We start from the raw sequence: 22,646 nt of genomic DNA, 5'->3' as shown, positions 1-22,646 counted from the left end.
ACAGGAGTTCTTGTTCTGATGGCTGGTGTATATATTTGGTTTTCTTTTGGGGTTCTTCTCAGTATAATATTGCTAACCTGAAATGGCTCCTACTTTGCAAATACTTCTGCAAATAATTCTGGTCAAGAATGTTCTTATCCAAAGCAATATGTAATTCTAATTCCACCATTTTAAAGCATGGCATTTTGGATTGAAAACATACTAAAAAGCAATCATAATTTGTCATAGTTATGTAACGTGATTACACTATGGAGCAGATATAGATATGGATCTGTACACATTTCAGATCTTAACCAGAAACATTTCTGAATGCCCCTGCAAAAAGCAGCTTTTCCTTCTTACGTGCTGTGTTTTTTTTAATAACTTTCTTGTGTCTGGTAAATCAGTTCCCCTTCCCAGCAGTTTAATCAACTAGAAAGAAACAAGTGGTGAAGACCAAGTTGTAAAAGTACAGTTTAATTAAGAAAGGGAATCTTAAAGGCATTTTCTCTCAGAAAATGAAAAGAAATGTCCACTTTGATAAGGAATATTATATTGGTACATCTGCATGAGATTAAGCACTTCTGGGAACAGGTATTTTGGAGCCTCAGTGTCCCAGATAAAATCAGCATGGTTCCACTCAGGTATAGTCTTGTTGAAAACTAAATTGGAGATGCGAAGGCGCAATTGGTCAGCATCCTTAGCAGTTGTAACAATGTCTGTTCCACCACTCCATATGGCTGTTGGCACCATCATGTCTTCTATTTTATAAAATGGAGGGTTGCTCTGTTGAAGGAAAGATGCAAAATAGGAAAATAAGTTTCATCGATCAATTTGACAAAGAACCTTGTTTTTCAGGTATTTCATCACAATTCCCATGTGAAAGGTATGGGTGTAGGATATTTAAGCTACATGAACGCATGCCATGGCCATACAGATGACAGCACATCCAGGATTTGTACCAGAACACTCTGAAGTTGAAGAATGTTGACATTTTCTAAGCTTTGTTGGTCCACTGTTCACAGGAGAAAATGAGGGTGGAGCAGTATCAGTAACTTTTCCTGCATTGTCTTAACCATTTCTCTACCACTGGTTGCAATAGGAATGAAATAATAGCTGTGTGTGGTCTGAATGTTGCCCTGTTCTGAGAACATAGTTCTGAGCTTGGAGGGCTTTAGCTCCTTCAGATTCAGACCCTGCCTTGCTCAGCCCACACCATGCCCTTCATCCTCTCCCCTTCTGATTTTGTGCAGGAGCAGGGAAAGGGAATCCAAGTTTGGATCTCCTCTTCTGAGATTAAAGCTTTGTCACCAGACTCAAAGGGGAACTTCCCATACCCTCCCAGGTGCCAACATTCCCAACCAGAGGAAATGTTTTGACCAGTCCTGTAGCTGTCCCCACCCCCCCACTGCAAGCATTAATTTTCTAACACCCATGAACACCCATGGATAGGATTGTCCTGTTAGAACCTAATTAGCTGCATTGTTCTTTCCTACATGTAGGAATATTTAAGCATTATCATTTAAAACAATGTTGATATGTTGAAAATTAATAACATCTTGATCCTATGACTGCTAGATAGTATGTCACAAGCCAGAGGAGCTTTTAGGATCCTACCTCCAGCATTGGAAAGTCAGACTAAGGTCAGAGATGTGACTCTCAGTCTGAGAACTTTCTACCCCACCTCACAGCTGGTGCAGAAAGAAACTGTGCTGGCTGTTTCTTGAGGTCACAACTGTGACCTCACAGCCAGGGCAGTGTGAGCATTCCAGGGCAGGAAGGGAGTGACAGGCAGAGCCATGCCATGCGGTATTTGCAGGGTGCCTTAGCTTCTTTCTCCCCACACCGCCCACAAAGCACTGCAGATACGTGGTCAAAATTGGCAGTCTAAGTACTTTGCAGGGTGAGAGGATGCAGAAGCAACCCTGTGAGAAATGAAAAAATACTGTTGCTAAGTAGGAAGGTGAAGATTGAAGCCAGGGTGAAATAAAAGGCCTGAGGATAGAACCCTGTAGAAAGTTGTAACAAAAATATTAGTGCTTCTTACATCAAAGCCCTGAAGAACACAAGTGAGGTGAGGTGGGGAGGGACAATGGCAAAATCATCACCTTTTGCAAAGGGAGCAGGAAATTGATTGCCTCTTACAACTAGCCATAATGAGCTTGGAGGAAGGACTGTTTTCCTATCTCATCCTCCTACAAGATTTGGGAAATAAGTGGTCATCAAGCGAGATGGTTACAAGGCCAAGACGACCTAGTGAACTCTTAGAAAGTAGTGCGCACGCTTATTAGGCTTATGAATAATAACTGACACACCTCTCATAGGTAATGGGCTCATTAGCATGAACATGGGATGTATGAGTGGGAGGGGGACCAAATCAAGGGGTAGTATGATGTAGGCGGATGAAGAAGATTGTGAACTCTTAGTAACCCAGCCAATGGGAGAAAAGAGGCAGGGTCTGCGAGCCAGGAAAAGGGACTAAAAAGCAATGTCTTGTGTGAAAACGGCGCGCTGCCTGTGTGGTGGGCGCCCGCCCTTGCAAGAACGTAATGAAGTATTACTGCTTGGTACTTTGCCTCCCATATCGCCACTGCTTGGATTTCATTCCTTACAACCCCCACGTCACCTTCACCCTGCAAAGGACACCTGCGCTCCTCTGAGTTTAGAAGGCTATCAGCATCTGGATCGGATTTTGCCTATACATATATACATACACGCACAGAGAATGAATGTAATGGAAGTTGCACCAGAAAGAGACAGAGGAAGTAGGCATGAGTAGAGTCATTAAGAGAAAAGGCATGTGACAGTTTACAGAAGAGAAGGACAATGTGCAGTAAAAAGTGGAAAAGAAGCAATGCCCAGGACCTAAAGGAGCATGGATAGCTATTTTGTACATCTAGAAGAGCATTTCAACAGATTATTTTTCCTGCTTTGATGTGTTTTCTGTGTTGCATCATTCTCCAAGATGTGGAAAACTGTTTATAAAGCAATGCTAACTATGAATTTTCAACAGCAGTCAAAACCACTCATTTCATCTGAAAACTTAATATCCAGCAAATCACCATGATCACTGCCACTTTCCTTACCGTGTTATATATCGCTTTGTTTTTAGCTCCATAGTCAAAATATTTAAATTCTTTTGATTTAGAAACCTAAAAAGAAAAGAATTATGCATAGATTTCATTTGGTAAGTTTAAAAGGTAAATAAAATAAAACTTAAAATACAGAAGATAAAATTTTAAAAAAGGATGTTGCATATTAGACACAAAACAAGGCAGAGGAGACCCTTTTTCTTCCAAGAGCCAGATTTCTCTTTGGAAAGGTCTTGTGGGCCAAAGGTAAAGTTCATATAACAAGAGCAAAGTGGACTGTCCATTTTAAACCTGCTCAGAAATAGGGATGTATAAGAAATTCACTTCAGCTCACTATCAAATGTTGTTTACCCAATTCATACATCCTGGATCCAAAAGCAGACTTGGATGCAATCAGTGGTCCAAGTTCATACATTTCCAAGTGTGTGATACGTTTCATAAACTGGCAACACATTTGACATTATGCACACATTTGAAAAGGCACAATGCATATTTTGAAAACTGCACACAAATACACTTTAATAAAGGGGAGAAAATGCATCTGTTCAAAGAAGACACAAAACTGATGCATACTTCTGGGAAAAACATGCACCCAAATATGCATGGTTTACATGCAAACTATAAAGAACCCCTCAGAACCTGTTATGAATATGAATCAGAATGCGCTTTGTTGCATAATCTGGAGAACTGTGACAAGTTCAATTTTTGTTAATTTACTTATCCCTCAGAACTAAATAGAAGAAAGCAGGACTGAATCACTCAGCAGCTTTTTCAAACAGCATCCAAATAGTAGATCTGGAGATCTACTCAGAAGAAAGTAGAAGTCTCTCCTGATCTACCAACCTGAAAACAGGACAAGCCCCAAAAGTAAGCATGCCTGAATCAGTAGCTCCTCCCTTTCTCTTGAAAGGAAAAGCTGTTATCTACAATTACTACTGGTAGTAGCTATTCTCTACAGAGTACTGAAAAATGGAATTTCTGGTCTGGGGGGAAACTGGCAGACTAGATGGGGAAGTCAGGTGTAATTCATTTATCTTACAGACAAAGAGCAAATATTATGTATAGTCCTTTGAAACACAGAAGAAAAAAAAGCATTAAACATTACCTGGCTCCAGTGAACTATTGTTTTTACAGAAGAAAAATCAGGATAGATTCCCAAATATGTATCTACTCGACTCTGAAAAAGCAATAGTTTTAGAATGTGCTTTTCTGGCAGATCTGAAGAAGCTAATGAATAATAAATATTACTAAATGGGTTTATAGTATTTGTGATACTGTATTTGTGATTGCTGTGATAAATGAGGCAGTGTGTGAGAGTAAATTTGAAAGGTGAGAAAGGTGAGAAAATTTGCTAGAAGAAAGTGCCATTTAGTAACAATACATATTTTATTGTTAACCAAGCATTTAACGAGTACAAAATGATAACTGAGAGGATGGGAGAGAACAAGCTATTTCACAGGTTCCAGTATCAACAAATTAGAAGCTCTAAATCATGAGTCCTCAATCTATGCTCATTCATCCAGCCCGCCTCAGAATGATCTCCGAGCGAGTCCAAAAGCTCTGAGCCAGCGCAGGCATTCTTTGAAAATGAGCAGAGAGCCAGTGCATGTGCCTAATTGTAAAAGCTTGACTGCTCATGTGCCTGATCTCCCCCCCCGTCCCCCGCCCGTCGTTGCATGCATATACAGACTGAGAATACGGAGCGGGAAACAGAAGAGAGTTGGGTGGAACAGAGAGACAAAGATGCTAAAAGAGGATTGAAGGTAAGAAAATATAACTTTTTAAATCTATTGTTAATTATGTGAGCCATGTCCCCAGGCTGTGGCTGCCTCACTGAGCCCGGGGGCAGCTGCTTGAAGGCTGCGGCTTGCCCATAGAAGGTTGCCCCCAGGCTCGATGAGGCGGCCACGGCTTGCGGCGGAGGTGCGAGAGCCACAGCCTTCAATGGGCGAGCCACCACCGCCATCGAGCGGCTGCCCCCAGGGTCGGTGGGAGCAGAGCAAACATTTTTGAATTTTTAAATTAATTTTTTAATTTTAATTAATTTTAATTATTTTAATGTGCAGTGTGCATAGGAATTCGGTCATTTTTTTTTCAAACTATAGTCCGACCCCCGCAACAGTCTGAGGGACAGTGAACTGGCCCCCTGTTAAAAAGTTTGAGGACCCCAGCTCTAAATGATAGCATGGTGTAAGTAAAATGCTGCAATTTGAAGAACCTCCTCACTTTTACCAAGCTCAAAATTAAAGTTAACTTCCAAAAATATCAAATTGTATAAAAGATTTAAAAAAATATTTCTGAGCATACAATAAAGAACATGGACTGGAGGTGCAACTTACAGAAGTGTAAATGAAGTTTATGTATGTGCAAAGAAGTGAACAGTCCATTGCTGTAAACGTGAAGAAAATAGTAACTACATATCACATTACATACTACGTATAACAAAGAAAACAGATACTGAAATGTCTGAAAATTTGTACCACTACTGTTTGGAGATGTATGATCTGACACTATCAATAAGTGTGTTGTGATTACTAAGTGATCACATAAATAGTATGCCACAGACTTAGTAGAAAAAAAATTAATTTCATGACCCCATAGTGTAAGGAAGTTGGAATTAGGTGAACTTCCTACAAGTACACACTAGCTAAATCCAATCTTGTGAAATAATATATTAAAACAATTCTGAATAAATTGTTGGAAATTTGCCTTGTAAGATTCACCCTTTAAACTTTTAAAGAAATGATCAATTGCTATTTTACTCTAAAGAAAAATACCCTACGGGCATGAGGCTGGTATAGGGAGGAGCCTGAACTACTTCACTTTGTAGATCTTAATTCAACAATTGTGGTTCAGATAGAGAACATAATTGATCTTTCAACTAATTATTTACACCTGTTGCAGAAGCAACTACAAAAATGAGGTCTTGGTTTCCAAAAATGTTTGTATTTCAGTGCACTTAAAAAAAAAAGAGAAAATGCATTTTTGTGCTTGAGATGTGCAATGTTCTCATTCAAGAGAATTGGAAAAAAGAGTGCAAAGGAAGTCAAAAAACAAGATAAATGAAGCTTCCAGGTGGAATTCAGAGAATTTTGGCAATTAAGAATATTGTTCAGCCTTCCATTTGCATGTGAGTGCCCTGTAATGGAGTCTGGAATGACTGTAATTTGTTTTGCTTTCTATTTTGGTTATTTGGAATCTTGATAATTTTATTTAGCTAGAATTTTAATAAAATCATACAATTCACTTACCACATTTAGGTTTCCATCATTAAAACCCGCACAAAGATAAATTAGTTGGAGACAGAGTTCGTCTATTCCTGGATAGCTACACAACTGAGTACTTATGGTTTTCATCCTTTTACTAAAAAACTGGAATTCTTTTGTGCCCCATATTTTCTGTAAAACAAAAATGCGTCATTTCTTGTGAATTTCTTTAGATCAGGTTTTAATAGTGGCTTCTGATCAGCAGAGGAGGCCCTTCATTAATTTTTTATTATTATTATTTATATCCTGCCCTTTTCCTGCAAAGGGCTCAAGGCAGCTTACATCATTCTCCTCCTCCACTTTATCCCCACAACAACAACCCTGTGAGGTAGGTTGGGCTGAGAGTTTGTGACTGGCCCAAAGTCACCCAGTTGGCTCCATGGCCAAGCGGCGACTAGAACCAGGATCGCCTGAGTCCCAGTTCCATGCTCTTAACCACTACACCACACTGGCTCTCAATTTCTTTTCCTTTGCCAGTGCTCAAAATGTGTTTTCACTAGTATGTTCCAGTTTGGAACAAAAGCAGCCCTTCTCAGAAAAACAAAACAAGGATGCTTGCCTGGCCAAAGAAAGCTCCTCATGGAAAACACTGAGCAGCCTGGCATTTATTGGGCCTCATTGACTTAACCGGCAAAATCAGCATTTTGGAAGAGTTGATTCAATTTACAACATGTGATAAAGACCAGCTTTAGACAAATATGCAAGGGGTTGGAAAATGAAATAAATGTGATTAAGGGAAGAAAGAAATGAGTGAGAAGGAACTTGGACTAAATGAAAACGCTTCCAAAACCTTTCTGCCATAATTGTGGCTGGCAAATTTGGGAGCAGGGATCTTGGGAGGGAGGTAGAATTCTAGTTGGGAGGAACAAACAAACAAGCAAACCCACTAAGCAATAATAAGCACAACCAAATCTCAGAAACATTTGCTAGAAAATTCTGAGGAATCTCAGTCCACTGAAACAAACTGTGTTGTCAGTTCATGCTGGAGGATGAAGGAAGCAAGCTAAAGGAGTACTGGAAGGAAGCAGGGACAAGCCTGTAGCTTCCTTCAGTAATATTGAATTCATTTATTGTCTAATTAAATAGCAGCTAAGCAGGGCTGTCCTGGATAGGACATTTTGGAAGGCTTTTATTTGTATGGTCACCATAAGTCAGAGACAATTTGATGGTGCATAACAACATGAACATCAGCACATGCAGCTGCACTGAGGTCAGTTGAAGGCACAGACAAGCTGCCTAAAATAGGCCATGGAGTTGAACAAAAATGTGTGTGTGGTCTTGAATTTTCCAGAGCTGAGGGAACTAAAAGAATCCATAAATTAGTCTTTTGAATTATTCACTTGCTTCATATGATTGACTTATATCAAAAGAAGCAGGGCAGCAAAGAAAGAATATTAGTGCTAGATTATTATTGGTATGATGAAAAATATACTCTTAAAATTTATAGAGGAGCCTTATCCAGTATAGAGCATCTAACTGGTACTTCCAGTGTCTTCCTTTCAACTTAAAAGCAATATAAAAAGAAAAGAAAAATGAATATACAGCCTCAATTCTTGAAGAGAAATAAAAGGAAATTTGGTCTTTCTTGATAGAGGCCTCATGTACTAGGAGTAGGATTTTTTGGTCTACTGTTTTCAGGGCCTTGTGGAATGAATGGAATTAGTATTTGCTGCCTATCAGCAACAGTGGGAGAGTCACTTCCATTCTGTTTTTAACACTATAAACAAAGCAAAAGGGGGAGTATTATTAGAAAAAGAAGGTGAAGAGTTCATTTTCATGAGAATCTGTGACAGAATTAGAAATGATAAATCTAATGAAATACCTGAAAATGCTGTATACCAGCAGAATTACTGAAGGAAAACATGGAAGGATAGTGGAAACCTTTTACCACAGAGATAAAGCAGGCCCAATTGTCTCCAGCTGTACAAAAGTGATAATTGGTCCACTTTATAGGAAAGGTAGTGAGATATTGCACAGACAGATCCAGAAAAATAGTGCTCCATAAGCCTTTTATCTGTTATATGGAAGTTTGATGCTGATTATCAGTAACTCAAATTAATGGAGAAAAATATCACTGGGACAGAGCAGGCCTGCTTCAGAAAGGATTGTTCAGCCCTAGATCAGGGAATACTTCAATATCATCTGTAGGAGAAATATCCCAAAGCATCTCAAAGGGAACTATATCTAGTGTGTGTGGATTTTATATAAGCATTTGAGTCTGTATCACTAATTTAGGTAAAACCATGTAATCTATATAGGCAAGGTGACAAATGAAAAGCAGCCTACTGGATATTCATTTGGAGACGGCACAGTCAAAGACAAACTGTGTATAAACAGGCAATATCAGACTATGTATTGGCAAGCTGCTTCCAGCTTCTAGCTTTAGTTAACTCCAGGAGAGCATATATAACTGCTTGTGTTATTTGCCCTCCATCAGCAGTTATGGAAGAATTGTTGTAAAAAAATCTATTTACATGAAGACTGTGTCCTTGATGGTCAGGACATGTTGCTAAAGCAGAACATGTTTTCTTGGAATGTAATTTACATACTGCTATTAGGGGCCATTGTATAACTACACTATTTTGTGTATCATAACTGTTGGCTTGCATTAAAAAGGTTCAAACAGAGCAAGCAGTGAAATATTTGTGTTTTTAGAAATTGTTTTGAACTACACCACCTGCTTTCCAGGGTCTGTGGCTATTGGATGGAATTAAACAAATGATACTCCTGGGAGATCAATGGTATGATCTCCTTTTTAAATTGTATATATGCATGTTTTAATTGATGCTTTCAAGAGTGTGCATTCAGACTCTGTTTTGTTGTATAACTCTTATTGTTTTAATATTATACTAATTTGTGAAAAGGTCTATGGACCAAATAAACCCTTTGATTTCATCCAGTCAGGATTCTGCCTCCCGCCCACCTCAAACTCAATATTTACAAAGAGGATTGCAGTGGGTGATTACCCATCACTAAACACACACAAGAAAAATGTTGAAATGATGAGTCAATATGCTAATATATTGGTGTTGGTGATGACCTATAAAGCCCTAAACGGCTTGGGTCCTGGTTACCTGAAGGAGCGCTTACATCCATATATGCCCGGCCGCCCCTTGAGATTGGCGGGAGAGGCCCTTCTCTGGGAACCCTCCGTGAAAGAAATTAGGAGGGTGGGTACTCGGAGAAGGGCTTTCTCTGTGGTGGCGCCTAAGTTATGGAATGCGCTCCCCAGAGAGGTCTGCCTGGCGCCGCCGTCATTTGTTTTTCGGCGCCAGGCGAAGACCTTTTTATTTAAGCGGCATTTTAACTGTTAATATTATTGGATTTCATCTGGCCAGGGCGGCTTATTTTATATTGTATTTTTGTATTTTTAATCTAATCTTTATATTTTTAATTTAATATTATAATTATTTTTTAATTTATTGTTGTAAGCCACCCCGAGGCTTCGGCGAAAGGGGCGGCATAAAAATGTTTTAATAAATATATATATACACACACATACACACACACACATAAGATACATACTTTTTTTAATCCATCAGAAAGTGACAGAACCATTTTCATGGGCCCCTTGAGGCCTGCAAGTGTATAGGCAGGAGCAAGGGACATGAAGAGCTTGACTTTTTCAGTAAGCTGTGGCAATTCTGAAAAGGCAATAAAACCTACAGAAAAGAGACAATTTGATAAATGAGCAGCTGTAAAATATTTTAAAAGGGAAGGGTTCAATATATATACATACATATTTTGGTCTTTACTACCTTTGAGTTTGACTTCTGGAGCACCAAGAATGGATGCCAGAACAGCATGCCTTTCTTTGCCAGGGGCTTCTGCAATCTCAGTCTATAAGCCCTATTTATGCTTTTAATAGATATTCAGTTTGAGTGTATGTAGCATTTTGATCACTTTTGTTTGGGCAGAATTTTGTCCATGAACACAGTATGATTTCTGGCCTGTGCAGTGTGAGATGTACTTACTCGAATCCTGTCTCAAAGAGTTTTAAATCTCACAGCAGTGACAGAGCAAGAGGGAAAATGTCCTTTTCTCCTCTCCCTCTGTGCCTTTGCTGCTGCTGCCGCCATTACAGAAGTGCAGAATGTGAAGGGAGGGAACTATGTTTTGGGGAGTTGTTTTACAAGATGAGAAGAATGGTCACAGATGGTTGGCAGGATTTTCCCAAGCCCTTGGACTGGCTCAGACTTTGGAAGAACTCAGACAACTGACATCAGCTTAGGAGAGTTTAGCTAATATCTGTTCAAGTTCATGCTTTGACCAGTTTCATGCTACGGACCATGGCCTTGGCATGTTTTCTAAACCCAGGGTGATTTTGGAGTAGTTTATAAGCTATGGTGTTTAAGCCATCCCAACAAGCCATGGCTTGTTTTAGCATTTGTTTGACCATCTGAATGAAGGCAACATAACAAATACATTCCAAAAATGAATGATGTATCACTTTGCAAAGCCCAGTTTGGAGGCAAAGTAAAAAGATAGCTATGGGAGTGTGGGGAACAGACCCATAGCATCAGAATCTTTGGTAGGGGATTCTCGTCTAGCTTTGGGCTGCCCTGTTTTCCAAGTATGGATAACTCAGAGCCACAGAAAAACAGACCAAGCAAAAAAATGTTTTGGGGGACATCCACCTACAGCTTCCTTTTCCAAGCAGGATCCCCATGTGTTTTTGAGTGGAAAATGGTTTCCAAGTGTGCACTGCTTTCCAATTGACCCTGGGTTCCTAGTGGCTCAGTAATCAGCAAAACCTAGGAGTAGGTAGGCACATTTGATACATGTCAAATGAAGCCCTGCTTCCTGTCACTGAGTTTTTGCAGGTTCTCCCCATGCTAGCAGTGTGGAAACCTTGCAAAACTGAGAGCGACTAGGACACCTGCTTGTGCTGGTCACTGTGAATGACCTGAACCTCAGCCTGAATGATGAGAGCTTGAATCTGAAAACACTTCCTACAGAAATGTATTAAAAACTCTACTTTTTTGCAATGTTAAAAATGTTGTTTCTGCTTTTGGGCATTGAACCAAAACAGAAAAGTCTTTGGCAACGCAAAACAACATAATGAAATAACTCCACTCCTTTCTTCTCAACTTACCAATTGCACCACCCTGGGAATGGCCAAGATAATATAATCCATCTTGCTGAGTCTTCTGCAGGATAAAGTTTATGGCTGCAGGAATATCATAGATTCCCATTTCATGAAAGCTGTAACAGATACACAGTATAGTTGAAATTTATCCCATCTATATTTGAGTATAATAGTATAAAATATACAGCCTGCAGACGTGCGGAACCTGTCGTTTGGACAATGTTAGAAGATTATTCTGTGTAAGCAGTTAAACAAAGAGAAAGTATATTTTTCATATTTCAACATCTATATCTTATTTAAAGTTGCCCTATTAGCTTTCAGAGTGGCATATTTCAATGTTGTTGTTATTTTGTGCCTTGATGGGAAACCTGTGAATGAATCCCTTCCAAAATGTGCTCTCCTTGACAGCCCTGCACATATATTGTAAAGTCAAGGCTGTGTAAAGTCAAGGCTTAAGGAACTGATCTCTCTCATCGTTGGTTTTCCTCTTCTTTCCTTATGGAGGAAGTTTCTAAACTTTTAATTATTAAATAAAAAAGATTAGTTTTAAAATTCAAATTTTTACTTATTTCTCTCAGCTCTAAAGCTGGCTTAAGAAATGTGAGATGGGAGAATGGAATACTGCCTGGGACTAAAACACTGTATAGATTATATATCTTGAAGATGATGATGTTGTTGTTGTTAATACTAATAATTATCCTAATAATAATCTGTGTTATAACGACTTTTTCTTTGGAATGTACCAATAAAGAAAAAATAATAATAAAGCGCTGTTAATCCAGAATGTGGAATCCATGAATTTTTCCATGAGGCAAGGAATTTACCATGCAATTCTAAGCTATGTCTACCACTGTCGGTCAGCTATAGTATTTCATTGTGGTACTTCTGGTCTTTAGAAACCACAAAAAGAAACAATATTCTACTGCATGGTTTCACCAAACCTCAAAAGCTGTTTGGGTCACCTGAATCTGGAAAACGCAACCCATTGTGGTGTGAGAGCCAGAATGACAGCTGCCTTTGTGTGCACAGGCATCTTGCTCTGCCTGCTCCTGCCCTGAAGGTCTTTGGGCAGGAGCAGATGACCAGCTGAGCTGCATTGCAGAAAGGTGCAGTGCTGTAGCCCTCTTGCCAGACACCTGCGAGAAGGTCCTCACCTGTGTCAGCAGGGATCAGTTGGCCAGTGCTGCTGAGCTGACTCTCCTACTTGACCCCTCTTGCTCCCGCTTGCAAGAGATGCCTCTCCAACCCACAGCCTGCCCCACCCCTTCCCTCAGCTGGGATCAGGAATCTGTCTTAGCTCCTTGGACTCCACACCGCTGTGGGAGACTCAGAGCCTGAGTCCTGGCAAGCAGGCCCACTGTTCATGGATGCTTGCCAGAAAGCAAGACCCATGCACTGTGCAGCAATGGCTGCTTGTGTGCCAGGAGTGGCCATGCAAACCATGGCTGCTCCTTCTGCCAAAGAAAGGCGGTCATGGGGTGCTCACTAGGAAAGCACCCCCTCAACCACAGAGCAGCAGCATTGTACCCCTGGGCCAGCTATAGCTGTTGCTGACGTGGAAGAAGGTTGCCTGTTGCACAGCCAGGACTGTGCGAGCATTCACTGCCTTCCTTTCAGCTTGGCCCCTCTTCAGGCTAGGCACTAGAGGAAGGGATGCTGGGGGGGGCGGTTCTGACACAGTTCATCCCAACCCCATTCTCAGGCACCAGGTGGGGAATGCCTCCCTCACAAGCCGGAACAAAAACGGTGTGGTCTGCAGGGGATTCAGCTGAACCAAATTCAGCCCACAATCATGGCCGTCAAAGAGAAGACCCTTATTGCTCCCCGCATGTCTCCCCAGGCACTGCCTAGAGGACTGAGAGGGAATTTGCTGGTGGAAGTGAGGAAGTTTACCACCATAAGCCTTTGTGAGGCACACCAAGGTAAAAATCTGTCAGCTGTTCTAACTATAAAGTGCTGTTTGTTGTGATGCGTGAACCCAGACATTGCATTTAAGAGAGCTTACTCCTAGGTCAATACATATAGGTTCGTAGCCAAAACAAATGAGACAAACAGCAAAATGTTCAAGTGTGGAAATTACAGCCAGTTAGCCAAATATGCACTTGTTTTGAACACGCTCCATCCCTATTGGGCTGTTTTAATAGCCTTTGCTACAAAGTAAAAGGACTCTGTTTCTATATTCCACAATGGCAATCCATCCAGAGTGCAGTATAAGCTTAGGCTAGATCTTACGTGAAATTCCAGAATTCTTGTTGGTCAATTGTAAAGTTCTGGTGCCTTCTTGACCAGGTGGTACCTCTGTTATTTATTATCCAGACATCATAGCCAGCATCTGCTAGAAAGAATCCCAGGCTATTGTTGGGAAGATTTGCAATCCAGCTTCTACCTTCAGCCACTAAACCGGGTACCAGTAATACAACTGGTATAGGCCCTGGAAAAGAAGCAAAGGGGCATTTGAGGAGAGCCTTTGTGCATACAACCCCTACGATTTTTTAATTTGCTTGAAGGATCCAAAATTCCCACTGATGTGGCAACTGCTGGATTCACTGAAGCAAACTGCCACATTTATAGAAGAAAGTAATTTCTCTTTTGCAGACCAAGGATTACTTATTGCTGAATGACTTTTCAGGAATAATGTACCTTTTTGCACTATGTCCCAACATTAAGGAACTCCAATATTGTTCATGTACATTCAAGAGCAGATTTTTCTATTTTCACGTGATTCCAGGATAAATAAATTTGTGAAAATAAGTACTTAACAGTTTATGTGTAACCCTGGTTTCCCATTCAGTTCTGCATTATCATCACCACCACCAGCACATTGCAGTTCTATGTGCCTTTTTTTCCTCTTGTGGGAAGCCCAAGTCTGTTTGCTGATTTTATCCTCACAACAGCTAGCTTGTGAGGTAGGTTAGGCTGAGAGGCAGTGACTGGCCCAAAGTCAGCCAATGCGATTCATTAATGTATTTACTTTAAAAATTTTATATACAGTTCTATAGTAAACACTCTCAGAATAGTGTAAAATTATTCAAAATCACATCAAACATAAGACTATAACATATCCACAATACTCATAAGAATTCAAGTAAAATTAAGCTGCTGCTGCTGCTGCTGCTGCTGCTGCTGCTGCTGCTGCTACTACTACTACTACTACTACTACTACTACTACTACTAATAATAATAATGCAATACACAATAACAACTGGTCAACAACAGCCTATTATTGCATGAATAAAAACCAGTATGAAATCAGAGTCTTCTATTCAGCAACAAAAATGTTGGGAAAATAAAAAGGTTTTAACTTGGTGCTGAAATGTATAAAGGGTCAATGCCAGGCATACCTCCCTGGGAAGCTGATTTCGTAATTGGGGTGCCACAGTTGAAAAGGCCCTTCCCCTTATAGCCACCTTTTTAAAAATGGGCCTCATGAAGTAGAACATCTGTAGATGGTCTTAGGGTTCAGGTAGGGATGTGCGGGAGGAGGCATTCTTTTAGCCATCCAGACCCTAAGCCGTTTAGGGCTTTATGCATCCATGTAAGCACCTTAAAGTGAGCCTGGGCTTTGATTGGTAACCAGTGCAGTTGATAAGGCACAGGGCTGATGCCATCCCTGTCAGAAGATAGGCTACCCTATTTTGTACCAGCTGAAGTTTCCAGACTGTTTTAAGGGAGCCCCACAAACAGCGCATCACAGTAGTTCAAGCACGAGCTTACCAGAGCATGGGTTACCATTGCTAATTCTGCCTGTCCAGATAGCCCAGTGGGAACTAAAACATGGATCTCCCAGGTCTCCAGTCCCTCAGATCACCACAGTACACTGACATTTCACTGATTCTTCTTATAAATATATTGACCAGCATGAAGGGGCAGAAAACACAACTGTGGAGAAGACTGCAGCCTTTCTGCAGTTGCATGACCTTTCCCAGACCATTTCCTGCTCTGTATCCTGCTTTCTCCCTACTAGCTCTCATTCTCTGTCGCAAACACACACCTTTGCCACACGGTCAGTGCACTGGGAGGAGAAGGTGTTGAGTCTAGAGGTACTCCTTCCCTTGTTTTAGATATTAGGGTAGAGATAATGATATCTTCAAGGAATCAAACAGACATTAATATTATACTACCAAAATACCAGATTTCCTGGGACTGTGTATCCCGTAAGGAATTCTGTTTGCCTTCAGGTAATAGCCATCATCCGTGAGAATGTCATATTCTTCGTGAGGGTATCCCCAGTAATGAATGATTTCACTCTGCAAAAAAAAGTACCATATTTGTCCCAAACAAAAGCACATAGGTAAAAGTATTGTTGAGTAACATTATTAGCCCTAAGCTCTTGTAAGGTGATAGACTTTTTTTTTTACACATGCCTTTTTTGACCCATCTTTCATAAGCTCTCTTGCTGTTGAGAGCTGGTGTGCATTGTGAGTAGGAATGTGGGTCAGGAATATTGGGCAAATGTCCAAAGTTTTTTGCACTACAAATTTAGGCAAAAGTGATATTAAATATGTGATGCCCTAAATGCAATCTTTGTGCTGTAAGAGTCATAAAAATGAATAGTTTGGTGGTAACAGGAAATGAAATCAAATCACACTTGGAAAATCATGTATCTTGGGATGATCTGTGAACTCCCCAGGTATGCTGTCTCCCTGGAGGACAGATTAACGAGGCTCATCTAGCCCACTGGCACGTATCACTGCTTCCTTAGATATGTGAGAACAAATGACACTGCCAAGCAGAGCTCTAATAAAATCACATCAGACTTTGAAACTGCAGGCTACACCTAATGGAAGATGGACTGCTGGCAACTGATAGGCTGTACCTTACAAGGACTAGAAAGAATGTGTTTGGCCAGACTATGAAGAAGTTTATCAGGAGGGTTTTAAACTGAACCTTACAGAGGAGAGAGACACACCTGGGCATAAGAACAGCCAAAGGCTTGTGCACCACAACAGAGAAAGCAGTTTTGGCAGTGCCTAATGACAGTCTTTCAAAAAATGTAGGAAGAAAGCCAGAGTACAAAGCACATGGTCTTTGATATCTATATACTAATGCCCAGAATATGGGAAACAAAAAGCATGAACCTTCACTTTTAATACATGAGGGCAAATATGACCTGATATGAATAACTTAAACTTAGTAGGACAACTCCCACAACTATAATTCAGCAACTCAGGGCAGCTTACATCATTCTCCTCCTCCATCTTATCCCCACAACAACAACCCTGTGAGGTAAGTTGGGCTGAGAGTCTGTGACTGGCCCAAAGTCACCCAGTTGGCTCCATGGCCAAGCGGGGACTAGAACCCAGATTGTCTGAGTCCCAGTCCCATGCTCTTAACCGCTACGCCACACTGGCTTTCTGAAGGATATAACCTGTTCAAGAAGAACAGAAGGAACAGAAAGGGATGCACAGTCACACTATATGTTAAAGATACATATTTCTGCACAGTAATTCAGGAAGATGTGTTTAGGAGTCCCATCAAGAGCATCTGGATTAAAAGAACTGGAGCAAGGAATAAAACCCAGTAGCTGGAGTCTATTACTGACCACCCAGTCAAGGTGGAAATGAGGATTAAACTTTTGAAAAACAAATTGCCACTGTTTCAGGGAACCATAATGTCATTATTATGGGGGACTTCAATTTTCCCAATATATGTTGGGAGACAAATTCTGTCAAACACAGCCCCTCCAAAAGATTCATAACAAGTGTGGCTGATAACTTCATCCAACAGAAAATGGAGGAAGAAGCAAGAGGAATGACTTGATACTGACCAAGAGGGAAGACCTAGCAGACAAAGTGGCAGCTGCAGGAACTCTAAGGGAAAGTGACTATGCTGAAGAATATAATTTTCCTGATGACGAAACAACAAGGATCAGTTGCTTAGTGTTCTATCAGAGAGACACAAGAAGGCTGAAAATATAAAATAAACCTTTGCCAAAAAGATCAACCTTTGTAAAGATAAGCCTGGAGGGAGATGTTTTCAGTCCAGAAGTGTAGGTAAACATTACCATGTACAAAAGTAACTGAATGTTTTCTCCTGTGTGTTCATGCATGCATGTGTGTTTGGTTACAGATCATTGCAAAAAGCTAAACTTATAAATTTGCTGTGAATGAGGTTTGGTTCCAAATGGACATAGGCTCATTCTCTATTGTTAGTGTTCACTTAAAATAGTCTCTTTTTTAAGATATAAAATTACTTGCTGGTGTTGCTTGTCTCTCTCAGGGTCAGTCAATGAACAAGAGGGCTTTTTTGGTTGTTTTTTTGTCCTTAACAATACTGTACTTGAATTTGTAATTATAAAGGAAGCAAAAGCCTAATGTAGTCAAATATGTACATGTACCCTGGATTTCGAGAAAACCAACTTTATCAAACTCAAAACAATGAGAAGCAAAGTCCCCTGGCAAGTGAAAAAAAATTCCATTCAGCCAATAGATAGCAGTGATTCCATTAGTGATAGTGAAAATCATCCTACACAATAACCCTACTCTCTCTTGTCTCCCTCACACCAAAGGTTTTCAAAGGTAACTGTAGGTTAATTTGTTTTATTTTTCTTCATAGTTTGTATTTTCTTTGTATTTGTATTATATTACAGTATTGTAATCATTGTATATGAATATTTTTGGGTTGTAGAATGAATCATCTGAGTTTCCATAATTTCGTACACGGAAATTCACTTTGTTATACAAGTGCTTTGGATTACAGGCTTGTTTCCGGAACAAATTATGCTAGCAAACCAAGGTTCTACTGTATTTTATGATTCTGTATGGACACTGGTTTCAGTCAACTCATGTGGCACCAGTGGCAGTTTTCACTATAGTTTGGCACAGAGTTGATTTAACATGGTCTTTAACGTGCATTTTGTCTGGGCCCAACAAAATGCCAAGGAGGAGGAGGAGGCAGCGGCATTCCACAGTGCTGTGAAGCAACCTGTCTAATCTGCATGATAAATTAGGCACACAAGTGGATCATATCTAAGACCAACAAACAAAAATGTGTGTACTTGGGCACAGCTTCCTGTTATACTGGTCCTGCTGATTTTAAGATTGACATTTAACCATGCAACAAACAAACCCAGGGACAACCCACACTAGAATCCCTTCCATCTGTCAAGGTGTGATCTTTGAGTATTTGCATAAAACATTTTTTCCTGTGTTGGAGCACATGCTAATTAATATTGCATGGTTTCCACTGTGTTGAAAATATGATATTGTGTCAGACACAAATGCAGTTGTGGGAGCAGTCAGAGGAGCTGAAAGCAGATGTGTGTGAAGGAAATTGCCCTTTGAGTTTTCTTCAGTTGTTTTTCCATCCTTAAGCTTGTATGCAGCTTCACTGGTGTGAAAAAGTGCAGCTATTAATGGTGATGATGCAATAGACAGTTCTTCCTGCTCATCCAGAAAAAACATGGAGAAGAGAAGGGGTGGAGGGTTGTGGCATGGCTTTTGGTCTTCTCCCACCTCTCATGAGGCCTGCAAGATTCACTCCCACAATCCCCTCTGCCCAGAAGCACTTCTCCAAAGTGAGTGTAGCTCTTTCCTATGCTGGCTTTCCCAAGAGTAAGTAGCCATGTAGAGGAGTGTACTTTCAACTAGTTGTTCCTTGAGATCAGAGGGAAAAGGAGACGATTGAGAAAGGCTGTGAGGAGGACAGAGAAGCAGTACTGCACCAATCGAGAAAGAGAGAAGCCACTGGGGAGGAGCCACTGTCTCCTCCAGGGTTCCTGCTGTTGTATTGAGGCTGCCCATGCTGATCTCAGCCATTAGCATCCTTCCCCACTTCCCATCGCTGGGACCAGTATAAGAAGTTCGTGCCATTTGCAGATTTGCATTTCCATCCCCATGCATTAGCAGAAAGTGCTAAGAAGGTGTCCAGCATGACACTTTCTCCTGCAGTACCATTCCCCACAACTTTTCATCCCACAGAAGCTGCTCCTCCACTCCCAGCACAGTATATACATTTAGCACAGTGGAATATGAACCTCTGAAAAAATGCAAAAAAAATATGATGTAGCTATTTTGAGGGCATCTAGAATATAATGGCAGAACTAGTGCAAGGGGCTGGTTGAGGTGAGCATCATGTGACACACTAATGGGGCAGGGACTACAATGCCAGTACAAATCCCTAGGATAAATACCTTCTCTAGGAAGGAGACCTGAGTTAAACGCTTTCAATTCATGGAATGATCTGTCTAAAATTATCCAGGAATGGATAGTAGTTTGGTGGGAAAGGTCCCTGCAAGCTGAAAAGAAATAGGTTGAAAAGAAAATTAAACACCCCCTTCCCTCAGCATAATCACTGCATCCAAATTCACCCCAAAGAGCAACTTACAATAGTCATAAATTGTTGAGGGTTCAAATGCCTGGGTCTTGTGCTTTCTTCTGAAAATGTAGTCTGCTGGATTGAGCACATCACTGCCAGAAACAACCACATTGTGGACTCTTCCAAAAAATACCAGTGCTTTCAGACAACGAAGTCTAGGCTCTGAAAATATAGATCTTTGTCATGGGAGAAGAATGTAGAACACGGATTGGGGAAGGCATGGTTCAGAAAAGAATGCAATGGGGGTATTGACTCAAGATTGTCAAATTAATGATAAACCATGGGAACAAGCTTACTACATTAGGATTATTTCCATTCAGGTGTGCCTCGCAGTAAGTTTCATTTCAGTTTGTGGAACTTACTTTCAAGTAAATGGGTTCAGCGTTGGAATACTGAGTATGTGTTGCAGCATAGAAAGGTAATAAAGGCAGTAACAAAACAGTATCAAGAAAAAAAGAAATTATTCTAAGAATGGTGAGAGGCCTGGGAAGAGGACTACCTTGCTGCTTAAGAACTGGCTGCCCCTGCCCTTCCTCCCTGTCTCCCAGTGTCAGATGGCCAACAAGTTTTGGTGTCAGATGGCCAACAAGGGTGTGGGAGCAATCTATGGACAGCACGGAATACTTCAGGTCAGACTTTCTTCTAGGAATTATCAAAAGTGTCAGTTCTTTTTTTATTTTCTCAATTTGTCAGTTTGGAAGAATCACTTTAGCTATACATTTGGTTTAAGATTTGCATTAAAATGCACATGGGCTTTTGTGCACTTTTGAGAATACACTTTAATTTATAAAATGTGCCTAAAATACATATAATGGACTTTTGTATGTTATTTTCCTAATAAAAGAGTCTTTGCACACATCATGTTTATTGGAGAACTAGAACTCAAAAACACCCACTTGATCTCCAAGTCAAACTAAATATTTTCCTAATCACCTTTAATTTAACTATGCATCATTATTGCATTTACCTTCCTACAACCACAACTATATACAGGACAGTGCAAAGGGGTTATTTAACCTTCTTTCTGGTCCTCCCCAACAAATTTCCAATCACATGTTGCGGGGAGCCTCATTTTCTTACCCCTATTTCCCATTTTAGTGAGAAATGGTTTGGGTGAGTTTAAGCTTATCCTTCTGCAGTGCCATGGTTCCAAATGAAGCCCTGATGTATCTACAGAAAATTTTAACAATATATGAAATTATAAATCTATTTAGACAATGGATAGATTAAAAATCTCCCTCCCCCCACCCATCTCTCTCTCTCACAAACACACACACACACACAGAAAGAGAGAGAGAGAGAGAGTTTGTTCGAGCTAAAGACAGGCTCTTTTGGGGTTTCTGTGCCTTGGAGAACCTGTTGCTCACCTCTGCAGCTTCAGCTCCTGTACCTGGACTAGGTTGCTCCACTGTTCAATCTCTGCCCAATAGCCTTGCGTTCACTGATGTTCTGTGTATCCACTTTAAGAAGCTGGCTGAGTTTTTCAGAGGAAGATATTCTGCAGCACATAGTAATTATGTCCTCTTTATAATTACCAACACCTCCTCCTACACCTCTTCATTTTAATAGACCAGTTCCGATCTTATCTCTTCATTGCTTTTCTGTGTGTAAACATCTTCTTGTTTAAAATCTTGCCTCGCTTTGCGTGTATGGGTCACCTGTATAAATTCCTACTACATTTTAGAATTACATACAATTCCCTTTGTCCTGTGTTTGACACAGGAACCCAGCATGCCATAGCGCATCCACCTATCCTTTCTTGTTGCCTTAAGTGCAGTGAAAGGGTGCTAATGGTGCAAAGCCTCACCCCCAGGAATCAGCAACCACAAATGTGGAGGCTGCAAAATGAAAGCTTCACAGCTCTTCCTTGTTTGTTCAGGGCATTAACTGTAATTCTTCTTACTCACAAAGTGAGTCAATTAATGTTGCCTCTGTAAAGGTAAAGGTAAAGGTTTCTCCTTTACATTATGTCCAGTCATGCCTGACTCTAGGGGGCGGTGCTCATCTCTGTTTCCTAGCCAAGGGAGCCAGCGCTTGTCCGCAGACAGTCTCTGGTCACGTGGCCGGCATGACTAAACACTGAAGTGCACGGAACGCTGTTACCTGCCCACCGAAGTGGTACCTTTTTATCTACTTGCATTTGCATGCTTTCGAACTGCAAGGTTGGCAGGAGCCTGGGACGGAGCAACGGGAACTCACTCCGTTGTGCAGATTCGAACCGGCGACCTTTCGATCACCCAGCCCAGCAGCACAGCAGTTTAAACCACCGCGCCACCTGCCTCTGTAAGGCACAATTATCATTTGGGAAGAACAAAAGCAAAAAATCATGAAGCATAAAACACATTATAACCCATATCCATACACAGTAAATTATTGAGCTCCTCTCTTGTCATCCGTCACTAGCCCTCAGCTGGAAAGTCCATTGGGGTATGTCTGGAAATTCTGGTTAATGTAAAGCCAGCTGCCTACATGCACCTCATATATATTGGTACCCAGTCATTTGTTCCTTTACAGATCCGTGGCATGCAATAGAGCTGATCTTTTCAGAAGAGGAAATGACCGCTTCATAACAGTATAGAAAAGGAAAACATAATAATTCCATTATGGAAATAAAAATGCAGGAACATGAGAAGTTCTTGCAAAAGAATTGGTACAGCTCTTTTGGGGGCATTCAAGTATTGAGAATGTAATTTCAGATTGCTTTTTTTTTTTTTTTTAGAATACCCTTGTTACTTACAGGCACCAGCCATTGAACACTTCATTAAATTTCAAATGTTGAATATGAATTTTGAATTGTTAAAAAGTCATTTGGATGGGATATTCATCGAGGGAAATTCAACCAAATTAAGCACTTGAAATTCTTATTAATTTTAATAGGACATATTTCACCATATGCTTAAATCA

At 40.6% G+C, this 22,646-nt stretch overlaps 1 protein-coding gene across 1 annotated transcript; it reads right to left on the bottom strand.

The window, feature by feature from the left end:
* Positions 1-474: 474 nt before the first annotated feature.
* On the bottom strand, positions 475-19,853 carry LOC123018217 (lysosomal acid lipase/cholesteryl ester hydrolase-like). The gene is made up of 9 exons (XM_044420075.1): positions 19,752-19,853; positions 15,556-15,673; positions 13,659-13,857; positions 11,433-11,542; positions 9,863-9,999; positions 6,323-6,469; positions 4,177-4,248; positions 3,066-3,131; positions 475-765 (listed from the first exon to the last, which is right to left on the bottom strand). The coding sequence occupies exons 1-9, from the start codon at positions 19,851-19,853 to the stop codon at positions 475-477; spliced, it is 1,242 nt and encodes a 413-aa protein (XP_044276010.1).
* Between the last annotated feature and the right edge of the window lie 2,793 nt (positions 19,854-22,646).

Source organism: Varanus komodoensis, unplaced genomic scaffold, assembly GCF_004798865.1.
Source record: "Varanus komodoensis strain SLA01 unplaced genomic scaffold, ASM479886v1 scaffold11, whole genome shotgun sequence".
Taxonomy (NCBI): Eukaryota; Metazoa; Chordata; class Lepidosauria; order Squamata; family Varanidae; genus Varanus; species Varanus komodoensis.
Note: the sequence above shows the minus strand (reverse complement) of the source record. Positions and strands in the feature narration are given on the sequence as shown.

What these genes read in the sequence shown, in the direction of transcription:
- LOC123018217 (XM_044420075.1), bottom strand. Translation starts at nt 19,853, where the DNA reads ATGTGGTTGTTTCTGGCAGTGATGTGCTCAATCCAGCAGACTACATTT. An exon ending in CTCAACAATTTATGACTATT is followed by an intron (nt 15,674 to 19,751) that starts GTAAGTTGCTCT and finishes TTTTTTTTGCAG; the next exon opens with AGTGAAATCATTCATTACTG. An exon ending in CAATAGTTCACTGGAGCCAG is followed by an intron (nt 3,132 to 4,176) that starts GTAATGTTTAAT and finishes TTTTCTTTTTAG; the next exon opens with GTTTCTAAATCAAAAGAATT.